The following is an 18193-nucleotide window of genomic DNA, read 5'->3' on the forward strand; positions in this document are numbered from 1 at the left end:
AGGAGAACCAAGGACCTCCTTGACGGGGACCCCTACTGGCCAGGGCAAGGACTGCTGAAGTAACACTTTCCATGGGAGAAGGAAAAGCATGAAGTGTGTTTACAGTGACACCTGCTGGTGGAGTTAGGGAGTGCTGCTGAAGTAACACGTTCCATGAGAGAAGGAGAAGCGTGCAGTATCTGCATTGGACGGTTTGCTTACCTCCAGTTTGGGGTGCACCATGGCTGAGATCTCTCCGTCGGAGTCGATGGGGTAATACTGATGGCCGAAAAACTGATATGCTTCAGTTTCAAATGCTGGAAAAGTGACACCTGAAAGAAGAGACAGAGGTCATGACCCTGGGAAGGACATTAGAGGAGCAATAAGGAGGAGAGCCTCGAAAAAAAAGAGAGGAAAGAGTGAGGAAAGGTGAAAGGGGCCATGAATGAGGGGACGGGGAGAAGACTAGAGAGGCAGAAAGATAAAGTGTGGATCGAGGGAGCGAAGGGCAGAGAGCGACAGGAATAAGCAATACGGATGGGGAATAGGAGAGGGTCTCTGGGACAGAAACAGTATAAGAGAAAGAGGAGGGGATTGAAAGAGAGAGTCTTTTACATAAACTAGGATATGAACTGCAGGCATTAGGGCTGTATCAGAGGCATAAGGGCTGCATATGAGGCAAACCGGTTATATATATGAGGCATAAGGGCTGTATAAGAGGCATAAGGGCTGTATATGAGGCATAAGGGCTGTACATGAGGCATAAGGTCTGTATGTCAGGAATAAGGGCTGTATCTGAGGCATAAGGGCTGCATATGAGGCATACAGGCTATATATGAGACATGAGGGCTGTGTCTGAGGAATAAGGGCTGTATCTGAATCATAAGGGTTGTATATGAACCATTAGGGCCTGTATGTGAGGTATAATGGCTGTTTCTGAGGCATAATGTCTGTATATGAGGCATAAGGGCTGTTTATCTGAGGCACAAGGGCTGTATATGAGGCAAAAGGGCTGTACATAATGGCTGTATCTGTGGCATAAGGGCTGTATCTGAGGCATAAGAGATGTGTCCGAGGCATAAGGGCAGTATATGAGGCGTACAGGCTTTTTCTGAGGCACAAGGGCTGTGTCTGAGGCATAAGGAGTAAGTCTGAGGCATAAGGTCAGTATATGAGGCATAAGGGCTGTATATGAGGCATAAGGGCTGTATGTGAGGCATATGGGCAGTATATGAGTCACAAGGGCAGTATATGAGGCATAAGGGCTGTATCTGAGGCATAAGGGCTGTATCTGAGCCAGCACATCTGTAGATCACACCAGCAGGTCTTCAGATGTGAATTCAAGTAAAAGCCGTCAGTCCGGGCCACCAGAGCAGCCCCATAGCCTATTACATCAAAGTAGTAAGTACAGCCCCACAACACCTTAAAGCACAGCACATAAAACTGGTAGGTACTGCATTAGAACACCCCACAGCCCAGCTCATCAAAGTAGTAAATACAGCACCTGACACTCCTGTGACCCAGTACATTAAAGCATAACCCCTTCTTCACAGTCCAGTACATCAGAGCAGCATCTCCGGCACCCACAGCCCAACAGCATGTTCCGGCCCACTCTATGCACTCTATGCCCACAGCCTAGGCGCAGTCACTGGCCCCACAATACCACTAGGCCCAGAACTTAAAAGGACTTTGCAGTGATTCACTGCACCCCTCTAATCGTTCTTTTTTAAGCAGGGTGCATTGTCCCCACACTACTCCAACAGCCCAGCACATGTATGTATGTTTGTGGTATTTCTATAGCAGGAATCTCGCTTCACGGCTGACGGCCTTAAGATGCTATGGTCAGACCAAACACAACCCAGATGGATGGCACGGCACAGTAGCCACCGTGTGATCAAAGGCCAAGCTGTAGGCAGGGATGGCGCAGGCTGGGTGGGCCGGAGTGCATGGTGGTACCTGCAGTCAGAGCATTTATTTTATTTATTTATTAGGGAGTTTTATATAGCGCTAGCCAGACCCAAAGGTATCGGAGTGCTTTACAACACTTTGTAAAAAGGAAAACACATGTTACAGCAGTGAAACCACAGGGTGCAGCAGAGGGCTTTATGCGTTGTATAACAATAGAAGGAAAGTTTCATAGTCTCGTAATAGTGAACACAGTTGTTCAAGCTGCGGAACATCTGATCCAGGGGGATGGTGGGGAGGAGTCGGGCTGGATGTGAGGTAGAGGTCTTGGTTATAAAGTGTCATAGTGCAGTGATGTGCACAATTGTGAGTTTGGGTATCGATCTATCCATTTGGGAGAGTGTTCTTGAGGAAGAGGTCTTTGAGTTGCTTTTTGAATTTTAGAAAGAAGGGGATCGTCCTGATATGGACTGGGATGGAGTTCCATATTTTGGGCGCATTTCCAGAAAAGGATCTGGCTGCAGTATTTTCTTTGCGGGTTTTCGGGCGATGAGGAGTAGAGTATTGGAGCTCCTGAGGCTCCTTGTCTGAACGGCTTTCGTGAGTTTAGAGGCAAGGTAGGTGGGTTTCCCTGTGTGGAGGGCTTTGTGCGTGAGGCAGGTAGTTATGAAACTGGCTCTTAATTCAACTGGGAGCCATTTCTACTCTCTGAGTGCGGGCGAGATATGGTCAAATTTTTTCAAGTCTGTCTTAAGTCTGTTTTAAGACAAACTTAAGACATAGGCCCACATGCATCAAGCACTTTTGCATTCGCAAACGGTGCGATTCCTTAAAATCGGCCGTTTGCGAATGCAAAAGTGCTTTTTCAGATGCATCATTATTTTTGAATGAAATTCGCTGATTTTGCGACTTTGCAGAATGCGATTGCATTTAAGGAATCGCAAATTTGCGATTCCTTAAATGCAATGCATCATTCTGAAATCAAATTGCGAGAACAAGGTTTGGAAGTGCAAATTACCACGAGGTTGAACCTCGTGGTAAATTGCGAAAAATGTTTAAAATGTACTAATTTACATTTTAAACAATGTCATGTTACAGACACACATGTCCTTAGGACATGTGTGTGTGAAACATCCATTTAATAATACATTTCAGGGGTGCAGGGGGGGGTCCTTTGGACCCCCCCCTGCACCCATGAAATTTTCTAAGTGCCACTCGCAATTTCCATTGATTCCTATGGGCCTTTTGGCCCATAGGAATCAATGGGAATAGCGAATTCGCAATTTTGAAGTCACATAATATTTGCGATTCGGTAAAAATTGCGATTTTTACCGAATCGGAAATATTTTGCACTTTCTATGATGCATCCCGTTTTGCGAATCCATATTTGCGATTCGGTAAAATTCGCAAATTTGGAAACGCAAAACGGGAGTTTGATGCATGAGCCCCTCTATCCTAACTTCTGTGAATACCAAAAGTAGTAGGTTCATTCTGTGAATGCCAAAAGTAGTAAGTGCATTCTGTGAATACCAAAATAGTAGTAAGTTTAGGATTGAGTTTTAAGTTCATTCTGTGAATCGGGCCCTTTGTCACCATGAATCTTCAAAAGACTCCATCATTGAAAGCCATAGGCTGGCTACCAAACACACTTGGGATTTACTGATCGACCAATATTTGTACACATTTACAATTCTCTCAGATTTTACTCTTCCTGGTGAGAAGGTTTGTTTCAGGTTCGCCTGAAACGCGTATGGCCTCAACTGGATTGAAGTGCAGCAGGCTGTTGTGCTGCCACCGGCGGCTGGTGTGCGTGATACCCCTTCGTGTGAGGCATCCTAATGGGGCAACCTGGTGTTCGAAATGAAATGCGGCTAGCCTGGTCGCGGGATGCCCCGCCGCAGAGTTCAGCGGATCCTCACTGCTCGGTTTTGAGAGTGGTGACAGGAACGAGGGGGGCCTGAGCCGTCGCAGTCATTGGCAGCGGAGTGGCACTGTGCACTGCAATCCGCCCACTTGGGTACAGACATTTTAACACATCGGACAGATCAAGGCACCCACTGGGGCTTCCGCACATTAAGAGCAACAAACTGCATTGACCAGCATGCTCTTCTGTCACCGCCCATTGGGGCGGGTCTTTTCACAATCAAATAAAATATGTGCTAATACTGAGCCTCTGTTTCCGATGTGCAGCCAGTGAACAAGGGCGAAAGGTCGCCTGAAACGCGTATGGCCTCAACTGGATTGAAGTGCAGCAGGCTGTTGTGCTGCCACCGGCGGCTGGTGTGCGTGATACCCCTTCGTGTGAGGCATCCTAATGGGGCAACCTGGTGTTCGAAATGAAATGCGGCTAGCCTGGTCGCGGGATGCCCCGCCGCAGAGTTCAGCGGATCCTCACTGCTCGGTTTTGAGAGTGGTGACAGGAACGAGGGGGGCCTGAGCCGTCGCAGTCATTGGCAGCGGAGTGGCACTGTGCACTGCAATCCGCCCACTTGGGTACAGACATTTTAACACATCGGACAGATCAAGGCACCCACTGGGGCTTCCGCACGTTAAGAGCAACGAACTGTATTGACCAGCATGCTCTTCTGTCACCGCCCATTGGGGCGGGTCTTTTCACAATCAAATAAAATATGTGCTAATACTGAGCCTCTGTTTCCGATGTGCAGCCAGTGAACAAGGGCGAAAGGTCGCCTGAAACGCGTATGGCCTCAACTGGATTGAAGTGCAGCAGGCTGTTGTGCTGCCACCGGCGGCTGGTGTGCGTGATACCCCTTCGTGTGAGGCATCCTAATGGGGCAACCTGGTGTTCGAAATGAAATGCGGCTAGCCTGGTCGCGGGATGCCCCGCCGCAGAGTTCAGCGGATCCTCACTGCTCGGTTTTGAGAGTGGTGACAGGAACGAGGGGGGCCTGAGCCGTCGCAGTCATTGGCAGCGGAGTGGCACTGTGCACTGCAATCCGCCCACTTGGGTACAGACATTTTAACACATCGGACAGATCAAGGCACCCACTGGGGCTTCCGCACGTTAAGAGCAACGAACTGCATTGACCAGCATGCTCTTCTGTCACCGCCCATTGGGGCGGGTCTTTTCACAATCAAATAAAATATGTGCTAATACTGAGCCTCTGTTTCCGATGTGCAGCCAGTGAACAAGGGCGAAAGGTCGCCTGAAACGCGTATGGCCTCAACTGGATTGAAGTGCAGCAGGCTGTTGTGCTGCCACCGGCGGCTGGTGTGCGTGATACCCCTTCGTGTGAGGCATCCTAATGGGGCAACCTGGTGTTCGAAATGAAATGCGGCTAGCCTGGTCGCGGGATGCCCCGCCGCAGAGTTCAGCGGATCCTCACTGCTCGGTTTTGAGAGTGGTGACAGGAACGAGGGGGGCCTGAGCCGTCGCAGTCATTGGCAGCGGAGTGGCACTGTGCACTGCAATCCGCCCACTTGGGTACAGACATTTTAACACATCGGACAGATCAAGGCACCCACTGGGGCTTCCGCACGTTAAGAGCAACGAACTGCATTGACCAGCATGCTCTTCTGTCACCGCCCATTGGGGCGGGTCTTTTCACAATCAAATAAAATATGTGCTAATACTGAGCCTCTGTTTCCGATGTGCAGCCAGTGAACAAGGGCGAAAGGTCGCCTGAAACGCGTATGGCCTCAACTGGATTGAAGTGCAGCAGGCTGTTGTGCTGCCACCGGCGGCTGGTGTGCGTGATACCCCTTCGTGTGAGGCATCCTAATGGGGCAACCTGGTGTTCGAAATGAAATGCGGCTAGCCTGGTCGCGGGATGCCCCGCCGCAGAGTTCAGCGGATCCTCACTGCTCGGTTTTGAGAGTGGTGACAGGAACGAGGGGGGCCTGAGCCGTCGCAGTCATTGGCAGCGGAGTGGCACTGTGCACTGCAATCCGCCCACTTGGGTACAGACATTTTAACACATCGGACAGATCAAGGCACCCACTGGGGCTTCCGCACGTTAAGAGCAACGAACTGCATTGACCAGCATGCTCTTCTGTCACCGCCCATTGGGGCGGGTCTTTTCACAATCAAATAAAATATGTGCTAATACTGAGCCTCTGTTTCCGATGTGCAGCCAGTGAACAAGGGCGAAAGGTCGCCTGAAACGCGTATGGCCTCAACTGGATTGAAGTGCAGCAGGCTGTTGTGCTGCCACCGGCGGCTGGTGTGCGTGATACCCCTTCGTGTGAGGCATCCTAATGGGGCAACCTGGTGTTCGAAACATTTACAATTCTCTCAGATTTTACTCTTCCTGGTGAGAAGGTTTGTTTTTTCCTCCACTGTTAGCTCCTCACTTCACAGAACAAGAGAACCCCCCACCTTCTCCGAAACAGTTATTTTTATCAAAAAAGAAAGCAAACTGTTATTGTAAAATTTAAAAAGTGGGAACCTGATTTCTAGTTGATACCTCACTCCACCCACTGAGGTCATCTTAAAGACATTTACAGGAAGATGAGATCTTGTTTTTGTTTTCTTTGGGGGTCCATTAAAGACGTGGCCACCATTGGGAAACGTGAGGAGCGGAATTCAGTTCCGCACAATTATTAGACATCCAGTTTTTCTTCACCCAGAATTTCTGGGTACAAGAACAACAACCCAACTTTTACAGGCTGGAAAATCCTCCAGATAAAATCAATATGAGCAACGGCCCCGACTGTGACCCCTGCCCAAACTTTAGACAAGACAGCCAACATTCTCCACCCCTTCCTTCAGCCCTGATTAACAGTAGCCCCTGCATACGTGTACCACAGTCGTCTACACTTCCTTTTCCACCCGTTGGACTGCAGGGGCCTTATTACAGAAGGTGCACTGGGGGTGCAATGGTTGTTTGCGCCCCCCTTACGCAGCCCCTTTGGGGCACTTTGGTATTACAGAAGGGGCTGCAGACTCTTGTGCGGCTCCTTCTGTAATACGGATAGCGCTGGCACACATAAAGCAAGCGCTATCCTTAGGGGGTGTTCCCTCATTTGCATGGGGGCAAATGAGGAATCCCTTTGCATCTACGCCGTATTACAGACGCGGGTGCAGAGGCAAAGTAGCTGTCAGTGGGTGCATTGAAAGTGCGCCACTAAAAAAGATGGTGCACTGTCAGTGCGCCCCCTGTTGGCAGCCCTCTGGAAAGGGGAAAGCGGGTCCCATGATTTTCCCAGACATCCCCTTGTAGACGGGTGCTGTGAGTGACTGCACCCACCTGTAAGTAGATCTCTAATTCCCTTTAGATTTGCAGGCGTGTTGCCACCTGCACTGTGATAACACGGAGCAGCTTCAAAGCAGCCGCTGCGTTTTTCACAGGAATGCTCTGCCCCCAGGGCGGCGCGAATTCGCACCTGTCCTGAGAGCAGTGCATTCATCATAATACAGTGCATTTATATTCATTGCGCTGGGCGCACCTTTTAAATAGCGCGCCCAGTGCAATGAAGGAAAATGCGTTGCATGTATATTGTGCCCATAGTTCGTAAATGAGTGGGTTAAACCCCACAGAAAAGGGAATACCATGTGAAAAGGCTTGAGGTAGTTTAGGAATATCGAGTTTAGGTCAGGTGAAGAGAAACAGGAAGCCTCCTTTTCTTCATGAGGGCGGGGGAGCGTTGCCCCCCCAACCAGCTGCGAGCCACACTAAGGGCCTCATTATGATGTCTGTAGGGAAGCACTCAACTGACTCCGTTTCCGAATGGTTTCCGACTGAATCAGAATCAGGGAGTCCGACCGACCGATAATAATGTTTCTGATCACCGTTCTGTCGGACTCCCATTGGCTTCAATGGGAGCCTATGTTCTGACCAACACAGGCTCCCGTTGAAAAAAAGGGTGGTTGAGGAAAACCTCCCACCCAGTGACGGGCACCCCTTGGTGCCTGCCACACTGTGTATGGTTGAAAAGAGGGGACCCATGGGTACCCCCACGGGCCCCAACAGGAGGTCTCCGGGTGAAGGGGGGCCTGCTACAGGCCCCCAAAGTCGGATTTCAAAAGTCAATCCTTATCGGACAAACCGATTCGAAAAAGCTGTCCGAATACGACATCGTAATGCGCTGGTTGGAAACGCGGTTCATAGACTTGTACGATTTGGCTCTGACTGACTCGGTTTCATCGAATGCCGATCGGAACCGAGTCGGAACGACAGAACGGTTTCCAACTATTGTAATTGGCCGGTCAGATGTGTTTCCGAGGCGGTGAAAATAATTGTATTCTCATTTTATTTTTCACAAATGTGCGCCGCAGCCATCAGCCTCCCCCTGAGCCGGAAGAAATGGATGCCCTGTGCTCTGCTGCTGATTGGCAGCATAGAGGACTGGAGCAGTGACTTGACTGGACACTCTAAAGTGTGCATGTCATTTTGGCATGCTGCCTTGCTCTGGCCAGAGTGACATGTGGCTCAATGATTAGAGCGGCAGACCCTGATGCAGAGGTCTAGCCTGGGACCAGAGTTCAATTCCCCGCCTCGGCGGGTCTTGGGCTCAAAAATTCCACGGACCTGATAATTCTCGCCTCGGTGCCTATTCCAATCATGGAGTCCCACTCTGCAACTCTGGGCAATAGCTTGCTTAATCTCCACAACGGCCTCCACCTTGGGGGTGCCCAGGAGTGGACGCCTCACAGGGAAAGCCAGGATGGGTTCCACAGCGTTATTTGTACAAGCGCCTTGAGACCCTTGCGGGTGAGTAGTGCGCTATACAAGTATCAATTTACAATTTTTACATGCTCAATTTGAAGCTCTCAATCTAGCTGTTTTAGACAGCTGGATAGAGAGCAAGCACAGGCCTCTAGGACCTGAAGGAGCATTCAGCCAACCTGCTCCATCCAATCCTGATGCTTCTCTCATGCTGGTTAACGCATGAAAGCAGCGTCTTGATTGGTTAGGGGAGCTCTTTGTGCCACAGACATACTTCAGAAGAACACAGAGGAGGACGCGCAGCCAGTGGGTAGGTACAATTCCATTTAATTTATATTAAATGTGTAATGCATGCAGTTTAGTTATTTTTTATGCTTAATTTATGCGTTTGGAGGGATGGCTTGTTTTTATTTTGGCTTTTGGAGGGATGTGTTGTTTTAGTTTCGGATTTTGGCGGGAGGTGTTTAATTTTGTTCTTTGGGAAGTGGTGAGGCACTTTACTCACCCCACCAACCCTCCTGGAAGGAGATTTGCAACCCACCTTTGCATGTAAAAAATATATACAAATCTGTATTTAGCAACCCTCAACTTATGTGTACACACAAACTCATATCAGACTTTGACATCTGTTTTTCATATTGGGCCCGATTCACAGAATGAACTTAAGACTCAATCCTAAACTTACTACTACTTTGGTATTCACAGAATGCACTTACTACTTTTGGCATTCACAGAATGAACTTACTACTTTTGGTATTCACAGAAGTTAGGATTTTGTCTAAAGACAGACTTAAGACAAAATCCTAACTTAAGTCTGCCTTAAGTCTGTCTTAAGTCTGTCTTAAGTTTGTCTTAAGTTTGTCTTAAGACAAACTTAAGACGAAATCCTAACTTCTGTGAATACCAAAAGTAGTAAGTTCATTCTGTGAATACCAAAAGTAGTAAATGCATTCTGTGAATACCAAAATAGTAGTAAGTTTAGGATTGAGTCTTAAGTTCATTCTGTGAATCCGCCCATTGTTTTTCTCTGACCTGCAACTCCTTAAGGGCTTTTTTCCAGGCAGTCTCTAGTCTCTCCCATCTGTCCTGTGTCACAGTGACTGCCCCCTCACCTCCAAGTTGATTTCCTCCCTGTGTCCCTCCGTGAAGTCCACAGACGATTCATGTCCAGTCTGGACTCTCAAATCTTTATCTGCGGTGGGTCCTCCTGCTTTTACTTTCATCCTTACCATGTTTTCATTTGACTCTGTCATCATGGATGGAAGAAAGGGGTTATTATGCCTCTTCTGAAGAAGTCCTACTTGGGCCACGTGGCTGAATCTAACACACACACACATATTTCTTTTGTCAGCAGTCACCAAAGTTGATGAGATGTTCTGTCTCACCAGCTTTCTGAACATCTTGAACAGTAACAGTAACTGGATGGCAGCCGGATGAGTTTAAGGCCTGGTTTAGGCGCTGAGACTGCCCATGTGGCTCTATTGAATTATGTCAAAGAGATTTACAATTATGGTGTTTGCACCTACCACATGCAGCTGTTTTCTCACAGCGATGCATCACTTTTCATAAATCAGGGCCTCAAAGAATAGCTCATATGTTGTATGCTGACCCCGGAGTAGACTGAGAGAAAGCTCAGCTATGGAAGCCCGAACGTACAGTACAGTACATTAAATATGTACAATACAGGTAAACGTTTTGAAGGAATTTTGGACAAATTTGTAAGAAATGCTGCATTGTATAATGCACATTTACCCTGCAGGATTTGAAAACAACAAGTATATGTCTTTGCACTTGGCACTGTGCTGTGGGCTTCAGAACAAAATTGAAAGCATTGCTGCTGTTATTGTAATATCTTCTATTAAGAGGCACGATTTCTGTTTCTGTGAAGTGATCTTTTTGGAGGGCCTTGTCCATCACTGGCACGTGTTCTGGAGTGCAAACGTGTCCTTGGCATGCTAGAACACTCTTAGAAATGGGATCTCTGGTTGGATGAGGCTTGCGCCAAAGCCAGGCAGAGACCACCGCTCTAGTTAGGGCTAGGGAGTTACACTCCAAAGATAACCCCTGCTCACCCCCTTGGTAGCATGGCACGAGCAGTAAGGCTTATACCGGAGGCAATGTGTAAAGTGTTTGCGCACGCACCCACCAGCAACAACATCCCAGACCCCCACAAAAGGAACTCCACACAAGGTTATATCAAATATAGCCTTTGTATTCTCAAAACACATTAGAATAGTAAACACATAATGTACACTGTGCCAACTGGCACGGGGCAATATTTACAAGGGATTATGTGTACACAGGACAGGGCCGCATGGGCCACCGTCAGAACCATCACAAAGTGAACTAGGTAAAATTAAAATAGATCCTAACACGCACAAGTAAAATAGGTCATAGAATGTACAACCAGTAAACACTGGTAATCACTGTACTTTGCAACAGTCTGTAACATAACCTACATTACGCACAGTATCCCAGAAGTCTAAATACATTAGACCCTAACCACCTAAGTAACAAGCACTGGCGTTGCCAATAGGTCTCGCAGTAGGAAAGTTGGAGCTATTACAATTGCAAATAACAATGCCTTTTATTTTTGTTTTCATTTTAAAAACATAAAGGGCTTTGTCATTTACAAAACCAATAGCTCCAACTTTCCTACTGCGAGACCTATTGTGCACTGCACAGTGTGGGTGAAAGTGGCACTGCGTGGGTGTGAGTGGCTTTGAGTGAGTGGCGTTGCGTGGGTGAGTGGCGTTGCATGTGTGAGTGGCGTTGCGTGGGTGAGTGGCGTTGCGTGGGTGAGTGGCGTTGCATGTGTGTGTGGCATTGCATGTGTGTGTGGCGTTGCATGTGTGTGTGGCGTTGCATGTGTGAGTGGCGTTGCATGTGTGAGTGGCGTTGCATGTGTGAGTGGCGTTGCATGTGTGAGTGGCATTGCGTGGTTGAGTGGCGTTGCGTGGTTGAGTGGCGTTGCATTGTTGACTGGCGTTGCGTGGTTGAGTGGCGTTGCATGGTTGAGTGGCGTTGAGTGTGTGAGTGGCGTTGCATGTGTGAGTGGCGTTGCATGTGTGAGTGGCATTGCGTGTGTGAGTGGCGTTGCGTGTGTGAGTGGCGTTGCATGTGTGAGTGGCTTTGCGTGGTTGAGTGGCGTTGCGTGGTTGAGTGGCGTTGCATGTGTGAGTGGCGTTGCATGTGTGAGTGGTGTTGCATGTGTGAGTGGCGTTGCGTGGGTGAGTGGCGTTGCGTGGTTGAGTGGCGTTGCGTGGTTGAGTGGCGTTGCATGTGTGAGTGGCGTTGCATGTGTGAGTGGTGTTGCGTGGTTGAGTGGCGTTGCGTGGTTGAGTGGCGTTGCGTGGTTGAGTAGAGTTGCGTGGTTGAGTGGTGTTGCGTGGTTGAGTGGCGTTGCATGGTTGAGTGGCGTTGCGTGGTTGAGTGGCGTTGTGTGGTTGAGTGGCGTTTTTTGGTTGAGTGGCGTTGCGTGGTTGAGTGGCGTTGCGTGGTTGAGTGGCATTGCGTGGTTGGGTGGCGTTGCATGTGTGAGTGGCGTTGCATGTGTGAGTGGCGTTGCATGTGTGAGTGGCGTTGCATGTGTGAGTGGCGTTGCGTGTGTGAGTGGCGTTGCGTGGTTGAGTGGCGTTGCGTGGTTGAGTGGCGTTGCGTGGTTGAGTGGCGTTGCGTGGTTGAGTGGCGTTGCATGTGTGAGTGGCGTTGCATGTGCGAGTGGCGTTGCATGTGTGAGTGGGTTGGGTGGTTGAGCGGCGTTGCATGTGTGAGTGGCGTTGCATGTGTGAGTGGCGTTGCATGTGTGAGTGGTGTTGCATGTGTGAGTGGCGTTGCGTGGTTGAGTGGCGTTGCGTGGTTGAGTGGCGTTGCGTGGTTGAGTGGCGTTGCGTGTTTGAGTGGCGTTGCGTGGTTGAGTGGCATTGCGTGGTTGAGTGGCGTTGCGTGGTTGAGTGGCGTTGCATGTGTGAGTGGCGTTGCATGTGTGAGTGGCGTTGCGTGTGTGAGTGGCGTTGCGTGGTTGAGTGGCGTTGCGTGGTTGAGTGGCGTTGCGTGGTTGAGTGGCGTTGCGTGGTTGAGTGGCATTGCATGCGTGAGTGGCGGTGCATGTGTGAGTGGCGGTGCATGTGTGAGTGGCGTTGCATTTGTGAGTGGCGTTGCATGTGTGAGTGGCGTTGCATGTGTGAGTGGCGTTGCGTGGTTGAGTGGCGTTGCGTGGTTGAGTGGCGTTGCATGTGTGAGTGGCGTTGCATGTGTGAGTGGCGTTGCATGTGTGAGTGGCGTTGCGTCGTTGAGTGGCGTTGCGTGGTTGAGTGGCGTTGCGTGGATGAGTGGCGTTGCGTGGTTGAGTGGGGTTGCGTGGATGAGTGGGGTTGCGTGGATGAGTTGCGTTGCATGTGTGAGTGGTGTTGCTTGGGTGAGTGGCGTTGCGTGGGTGAGTGTGGTGCTGCGTGGGTGATAGTGGGCTTGCGTGGGTGTGAGTGGCGTTGCGTGTCTGAAAGTGGTGCTGTGTGGGTGAAAGTGGCACAGAGCCTTTGATGTGGCCTGGCGCAGGAGAAATGCTGCTGCTGCTAATTAAATATAAAAAGTGTTTAGGGAGTCACGGCTGCCGAGAGTAACAAGGCAGTGCTGGGAGGGGGGCTGCGCACCAACTGAAGTGCTCTGGTTGCACGGCCCGCGGCCGTGTGAAGTGATAAGCCTTTGAAGTACACAGGCATGCTGTGACGGAGGTGTGAGAGGTCTGGCAGGGAACAGATGGCCTGGCCGTGAAGCAGGGGGCGGGGCAACGCTGGGGAAGCCTGTGGGAGGGTGATTGATGCCTTTGATGTGGGGAGGGAAGAGAGCCTTTTGCGAGCCTTGTGCAGGAGAAATGCTGCCGATGCACGTGCATGTTTAATCACGTGATTCACGTGAACTTAAAGAAAACCGCGGCTGAAAGCCCGTGGTTTGAAGAGGATTTTGCCGACATGAATTCTCGCTCCGCTCATTGCGCTTGCGCGCATTGATAGGTCGCGAGACCTAAAAATTACACTAGGGGCATAAATCACATAGGGAAGTATAATCTCCCTAACACAAACCTAAAGTAGGTAAAACAACCTCATAATCATAAACCACATTTAGAGGTATCAAATAGGGTGCGTAAAACATACTATACACAATACATTTCCTAGCACCAAAAGCAGGGGTCTCCAACCAGTCGATCGCGAGCTACTGGTAGCTCGCCGAGACCCTGCCAGTAGCTTGCGCTGCATTGTGCTGAATGTGCCTTATATGCCAGCCAAAGCCATTGTAAATGCCCACAGAAATGTATTGTACTATTGTTCATGAGCGGATATGAAGCCGGCATTCCCACGACTGAATGTGTAGTGTAGGGGATTTTAATAACTGTACTTATCATAATTATATTTACGGCGGTCTGAGCGATGCAAAATCCCCCCACCCCCTCGAACAGTCTCTGCAGACAACAGCACCCGCCCTCGCCCAAACCAGCAGCTATCATTGGCCAAGAAGAGCTTAGCTGGGGCGGGGTGAAGAGGATGACGTTCGTCTCCTCTGTGATCAGGGTCTCGTGACCCTGTGTAAGCTCCCCTTGCTTCTCCCTCACAGGCACTACGCAGCTCAGTCACAAGTTGAAAGTGCGGAGCTGCAGCGGGCGTGGCAGGGCAAAGCAGCAGGTCGCGCAAGCAGTAGAATTGAACTGCGCCATCTGCCTTGAGTACAGCCTGCTGCTTTCTATCAACCGAGCAGCTCAGCAGCAGGTAAGTCAGGCAAACCGTGTGAGAGGCCTCTCGGCGGTGTTAACAGGGATGTGTTAACAATCCTTGGTAGCGGGTCCGCCTCCCTTGTCTTCTGACTTAGTAGATTTTCCCTGGCCTGGAAGCTTATGTTGAATCTGTTAACTTTAAAAAGAACCTGGTTGCCCTGAAAATATTCTGCATTGCAAGGAGGATAAAGGGGCTGTGACATTACTGTACCTCGAAAAGAGGTGGTAGCTGCGTAAATGGAGAGCACTGCAAGTAATATGAAAGTACTTTACATCAGTGGCGTCACTGGGGTTGGTGTCACCCGGTGCGGGTAACTCATGGTGTCACCCCCTCACGACTTACCGCATGGACTACCTCTGTCGGAAATGTACGGTGCTAGGTACTGTCTTACTCCCTCTAGCTCCCTCTCTCTGTCTAGCTCCCTCTCTCTGTCTTACTCCCTCTAGCTCCCTCTGTCTCCCTCTCTCTCTGTCTTACTCCCTCTAGCTCCCTCCCTCTCTGCCTTACGCCCTCTCTCTCTGTCTTACTCCCTCTAGCTCCCTCTCTCGGTCTTGCTCCCTCTAGCTCCCTCTCTCCCTCTCCTACTCCTTCTAGCTCCCTCTCTCTCTGTCTTACTCCCTCTTGCTCCCTCTCTCTCTGTCTTACTCCCTCTAGCTCCCTCTCTCTGTCTTACTCTCTCTCGCTCCCACTCTCTCTCTCTTACTCCCTCTAGCTCCCTCTCTCTCTCTTACTCCCTCTAGCTCCCTCTCTCTCTGTCTTGCTCCCTCTAGCTCCCTCTCTCTGCCTTACTCCCTCTAGCTTCCTCTCTCTCTGTCTTACTCCCTCTAGCCCCCTCTTTCTTACTCCCTCTAGCTCCCTCTCTCTCTCTCTCTTACTCCCTCTAGCCCCCCCTCTCTCTGTCTTGGTCCCTATAGCTCCCTCTCTCTCTGTCTTATTCCCTCTAGCTCCCTCTCTCTTACTCCCTCTAGCTCCCTTTCTGTCTTGCTCCCTCTAGCTCCCTCTCTATCTGTCTTGCTCCGCCTAGCTCCCTCTCTCTCTGTCTTACTCCCTCTAGCTCCCTCTCTCTCCGGTTTGGTCCCTCTAGCTCCCTCTCTCTGTCTTGCTCTCTCTCTCCCTATCTTACTCCCTCTAGCTCTCTCTCTGTCTAGCTCCCTCTCTCGCTGTCTTATTCTCTCTAGCTCCCTCTCTCTCTGTCTTACTCCCTCTAGCTCCCTCTCTCCGTCTAGCTCCATCTAGCTCCCTCTGTCTCCCTCTCTCTCGGTCTTACTCCCTCTAGCTCCCTCTCTCTCTTTCTTACTCCCTCTAGCTCCCTCTCTCTCTGTCGTACTCCCTCTAGCTCCTCGCTCTGTCTTCCACCCTCTAGCTCCCTCTCTCTCTTACTCCCTCTAGCTCCCTCTCTCTCTGTCTTACTCCCTTTCGCTCCCTCTCTCTCTCTCTCTTACTCCCTCTAGCTCCCTCTCTCTGTCTTGCTCCCTCTAGCCCCCTCTGACTCCCTCTCTCTCTGTCTTACTCCCTTTCGCTCCCTCTCTCTCTCTCTCTTACTCCCTCTAGCTCCCTCTCTCTGTCTAGCTCCCTCTAGCTCCCTCTCTCTCTGTCTTACTCCCTCTAGCTCCCTCTCTCTGTCTAGCTCCCTCTAGCTCCCTCTCTCTCTGTCTTACTCCCTCTAGCTCCCTCTCTCTGTCTAGCTCCCTCGAGCTCCCTCTCTCTCTGTCTTACTCCCTCTAGCTCCCTCTGTCTCTGTCTAGCTCCCTCTCTCTCTCTGTCTTACTCCCTCTAGCTCCCTCTGTCTCCCTCTCTCTCTGTCTTACTCCCTCTAGCTCCCTCTCTCTGTCTTACTCCCTCTAGCGCCCTCTCTCTCTGTCTTTCTCACTCTAACTCTCTCTCTCTCTCTGTCTTCTTACCCCCTCTAGCTCCCTCTCTCTCGCACATTAAACTCCGGGGGGGGGGGGGGGGGGGAGGAAGGGGGCAGGTCCCCCGCTCCCCCCTTTTACACTCTCTGCCGCTTTCATGTGGTTTCTCTTTTAAAGCTTTTCAAGATGCAAAAAGAAATCTGTGTACAAGGCACCAGCGAGTTTGTAGACGTGAGAATGTTACGATATGTAACAGCTAAAGTAAAAGCTCATTTCCAAGCGGTTAATACCCCCCCTCTTTAGCACTGTGTCTTTTTCCATATAAATGGCGGGGGCCCCTCATTACTACACTTTTCAAACTTTATCTAATGAGAACATTTTAATTCGAATAGGTGAGAAAATATCTCGGTTCGCTTTTGTTTTTAATGCGGATCGAGTCTCTCCGAGGCCTTCGGGTGCGGTGCAGGGGGTGCCATGTACAGAGGCCTGCTGGGGGGGCGGGGGCGCAACCAGATGGTGTCACCCCCATGTGAGGGTGTCACCCGGTGCGGTCCGCACCCCCCGCACCCCCCTAGTGACGCCACTGCTTTACATATTTAACTTACTACGACGTACATTTGAAAAAAAATAACATTGGCATGGAGCCCTACCCCACTTGCAAAAGACTGGAAAGGTCACTTCTGCTTCGTGATAGGTCAGGCCCAGTAAAATAGTATTTCTGCACTGAACTCTCAGGCCTGCTCTTTCCCTCATAGAACCACAGTCAGCACTTCGAGGCCCTACGCCAGCCACAGGAGATACTAAGAACGTTGAAAACGTTAAATACAGATCCTTATAAGGCCCACTGACAATCCCCACACAGGCACAGACAATCAACCAACCCACATCCTTTGTAGACGGCCCACACATGCTCCTCCTCTCCCTCGGTATCACTAACCACGAGTCTGTCTGCCCGCACTGTCTGCGGGACTCTGCACAGGGCCTCCTCACATATACACTGGTGTGCACAACTGAGTGGTACCTGTTATAAAGCTTGAAGTTCATGGCTCTTGACTCGAGACTCCTATGTAGAAATGACATGCTGTGTTGGAGATCTGTTCAGCAGGCGCATGCATCCCTTAATTATGTAATAAAAAGACTAGTATTAGGAGTCCCCTGCTTACTGATGGATGACGGGATGAGAATTATTGAGTCATTGCAGACTCGCCCTGTTGGCTTCTGAGTAGTAGTAGCTGCTGGCTTGGCCAGTGATTAAAGCACTGTGTAATATTGTAATTCATAATTATAATAGCTGTTAGTGGGCAGTCATACTTTTATGTTGGTAAGTGGAGTTTGATTTCTGTACAATGCAGCATGCACTGACACACATGACTGCTGCCTAGTGCCAACACAGGCACCCCTGTGCCGTGGTGCAAGGGTGCCTGGGTTGCAGACAGCATTTTTTTGCGCAGGAAGTATTGTGTTCAAATCACAGTATGGTGGGCTATGAAGAAAATAGGTTTTTTAACCTTTAACGTCAATGAAAATGGGCGTGGGCGGTCTCTCGGAAAAATGCGCAAGTTGCTTGGGGTTTGGTAGCTCACGACAATTTTCACTGACCAGAAGTAGCTCTGACTACACAAAAGGTTGGAGACCCCTGACCAAAAGCATTAGAACATAAATCACATTAGGGCCTGGGGCCCTGTAAATGTAGTAATTCCCCTGGCCAATTGGCCATCTAAAAAGGGGGCTCAAACGCCCTATGTCCCAAAGTCAGGGCTGCTGCCTAGGACGCGAAAGTCAAGGTTGCGCCACTGCGCAAAACCTAAATGTTGCAGCTGCCCACTACTTGCTGGGCAGCTGAAAACTATAACTGGGAGGCCTAAACGATGCAGCTGGCACTAAGTGCTGTGCAGCTGTGGAAGGCCTGGCACCTCTGGACCACTTCTGTTCTTCTCAGGGACTCTCACCAGAATTGCGCCTAAACGGTGCAGCTGCCCACTACTTGCTGGGCAACTGTGAAAGTTAACCGGCGGCATGGGCCCTCACTGGCCCTTGGAATAAACTGTGCCAAACGTTGGAGCCC

General features: G+C 50.1%; 1 protein-coding gene across 1 annotated transcript in view; it reads right to left on the reverse strand.

The window, feature by feature from the left end:
- Positions 1-18193, reverse strand: part of LOC147666517 (N-acyl-aromatic-L-amino acid amidohydrolase (carboxylate-forming)-like) — a 77283-nt gene that overhangs the window by 12298 nt on the left and 46792 nt on the right. Inside the window, exon 5 of the mRNA XM_086949030.1 lies at positions 202-311. Coding sequence (XP_086805156.1) covers positions 202-311 — 110 coding nt within the window. The remainder of the gene's footprint in view (positions 1-201; positions 312-18193) is intronic.

This window comes from Lissotriton vulgaris, unplaced genomic scaffold (genome assembly GCF_964263255.1).
Source record: "Lissotriton vulgaris unplaced genomic scaffold, aLisVul1.2 SCAFFOLD_440, whole genome shotgun sequence".
Classification (NCBI taxonomy): Eukaryota; Metazoa; Chordata; class Amphibia; order Caudata; family Salamandridae; genus Lissotriton; species Lissotriton vulgaris.